Raw genomic sequence first — 1,638 nt, 5'->3', positions numbered from 1 at the left:
AAAGTAATCACTCGTTATGAAATGGAAACTTTAATTTTCACACTATGTTTTTAGGAACCAGATCAAATTCTTTTGTATTATTATCTTAATGACCCTAAATAATTACTAGTGGGTTAATCTATAATAGCAACCAAAGTGCTTATAGCAGAAAAAAAAAGTAGAAAGTAAAGACAAATATTTTTCCTTTGGAAACTTCCTATGTGCAAATTATTTTGATGTGCCACTCATTTGACTAAATATTATTTTATGACTACATCATTCTGACAAATTTAACATAATCCTTTTGTGGTTTTGTAGGTAGGAATTACTTTTAATATTACAGAATTATATATCAAATCATTAGAAAGCGCTTGATTCATTTACTTGGACCAGTATATTCAGAGTACCACACAGGAATTATGTTACTATTATACCTATTCCAATGTTAAGACAACATGTAAAATTAAAATAACTAATTACTGAATTGACTTTGATGTGTATAAATTGAAAGCTATGAATGATTATACCAAAGTTTTGCTTTTTTTCTCCCCTAAATTGTAATTAAACAGGCTTCAAATAAGTTTAGGCAATGTTTGTGTGTAAATTGCAAATTCATAGTTTTTTTTTTTCTTTTTAAGATTTATTTTAAATAGTTCTTTTCCATTTATAAGATTTCTATCAATTGTCCAAGTATATATAGATGTGTACATTCAATTAGTGTATTTTACTTCCGAACATTTTATACCTAATTAAAAATCCTAGCAATTTGCACATACTTCACAGTGCTATGTTTCTGCTTTTGTGTTTCTGTGTTGCTCTATGGCCACCGGATGGCAATGTCATAGTGTCTTGTACTTTCTTTCAGAGGGGCTTCTGAACAATGCCAGGGATACAAGTGTCATGGATACTCTACCACTGAATGGTAACCATGCCAACAGTTACAGCATCGCCAGCGGCGAGTACCTGAGCAACTGTGTGCAAATCATAGACCGAGGCTACAACCACAACGAGACCGCCCTGGAGAAAAAGATCCTGAAGGAACTCACCTCCAACTACATCCCCTCCTACCTGAACAGCCACGAGCGCTCCTGCGAGCAGAACCGGAATCTGATGAACAAGCTGGTGAACAACCTGGGCGGCGGGGGCAGCGAAGAGGACGCCATCGTCCTGGACGACGCCGCCTCCTTCAGCCACGAGGAGGGCCTGGGCCTGGAACTCATCCATGAGGAATCGGACGCCCCCTTGCTGCCCCCGCGCCTCTACTCGGCGGAGAACCACCAGCCGCACCACTACCCGCGCCGGCGGCTCCCCCAAGACCACAGCGAGAGCTTCTTCCCGCTGCTGACCAACGAGCACACCGAAGAGCTGCCGTCGCCGCCCCGGGACTCGCGCTACACCAGCATGCCCGCCCTGGCCGGGGTGCCCGCCGCCGAGAGCGTGACCGCCAGCACCCAGACCGAGCCCCCGCCGGCCGGGGGGGGCGACGCCGAGGACGTGTACTACAAGAGCATGCCAAACCTGGGCTCCCGGAACCACGTCCACCAGCTGCACACCTACTACCAGCTGGGCCGCGGGAGCAGCGACGGCTTTATCGTCCCCCCCAACAAAGACGGGACGCCGCCCGAGGGCAGCGCCAAAGGACCGGCCCACCTGGTCACC

General features: G+C 45.8%; 1 protein-coding gene across 1 annotated transcript in view; it reads left to right on the top strand.

Moving 5' to 3' along the window:
* ADGRL3 (adhesion G protein-coupled receptor L3) overlaps positions 1 to 1,251 on the top strand; it is a 323,628-nt gene extending 322,377 nt beyond the window's left edge. The window contains exon 21 of the mRNA XM_015565616.1: positions 845 to 1,251. Within this exon, the coding sequence (XP_015421102.1) occupies positions 845 to 905 (61 nt within the window). The 3' untranslated portion in view covers positions 906 to 1,251. The remainder of the gene's footprint in view (positions 1 to 844) is intronic.
* Positions 1,252 to 1,638: the final 387 nt, after the last annotated feature.

The sequence above is a fragment of the Myotis davidii genome, unplaced genomic scaffold (genome assembly GCF_000327345.1).
Source record: "Myotis davidii unplaced genomic scaffold, ASM32734v1 scaffold352, whole genome shotgun sequence".
Lineage (NCBI taxonomy): Eukaryota > Metazoa > Chordata > Mammalia > Chiroptera > Vespertilionidae > Myotis > Myotis davidii.
The sequence above is the reverse complement of the archived record's forward strand: the minus strand, read 5'-3'. Positions and strand labels throughout refer to the sequence as shown.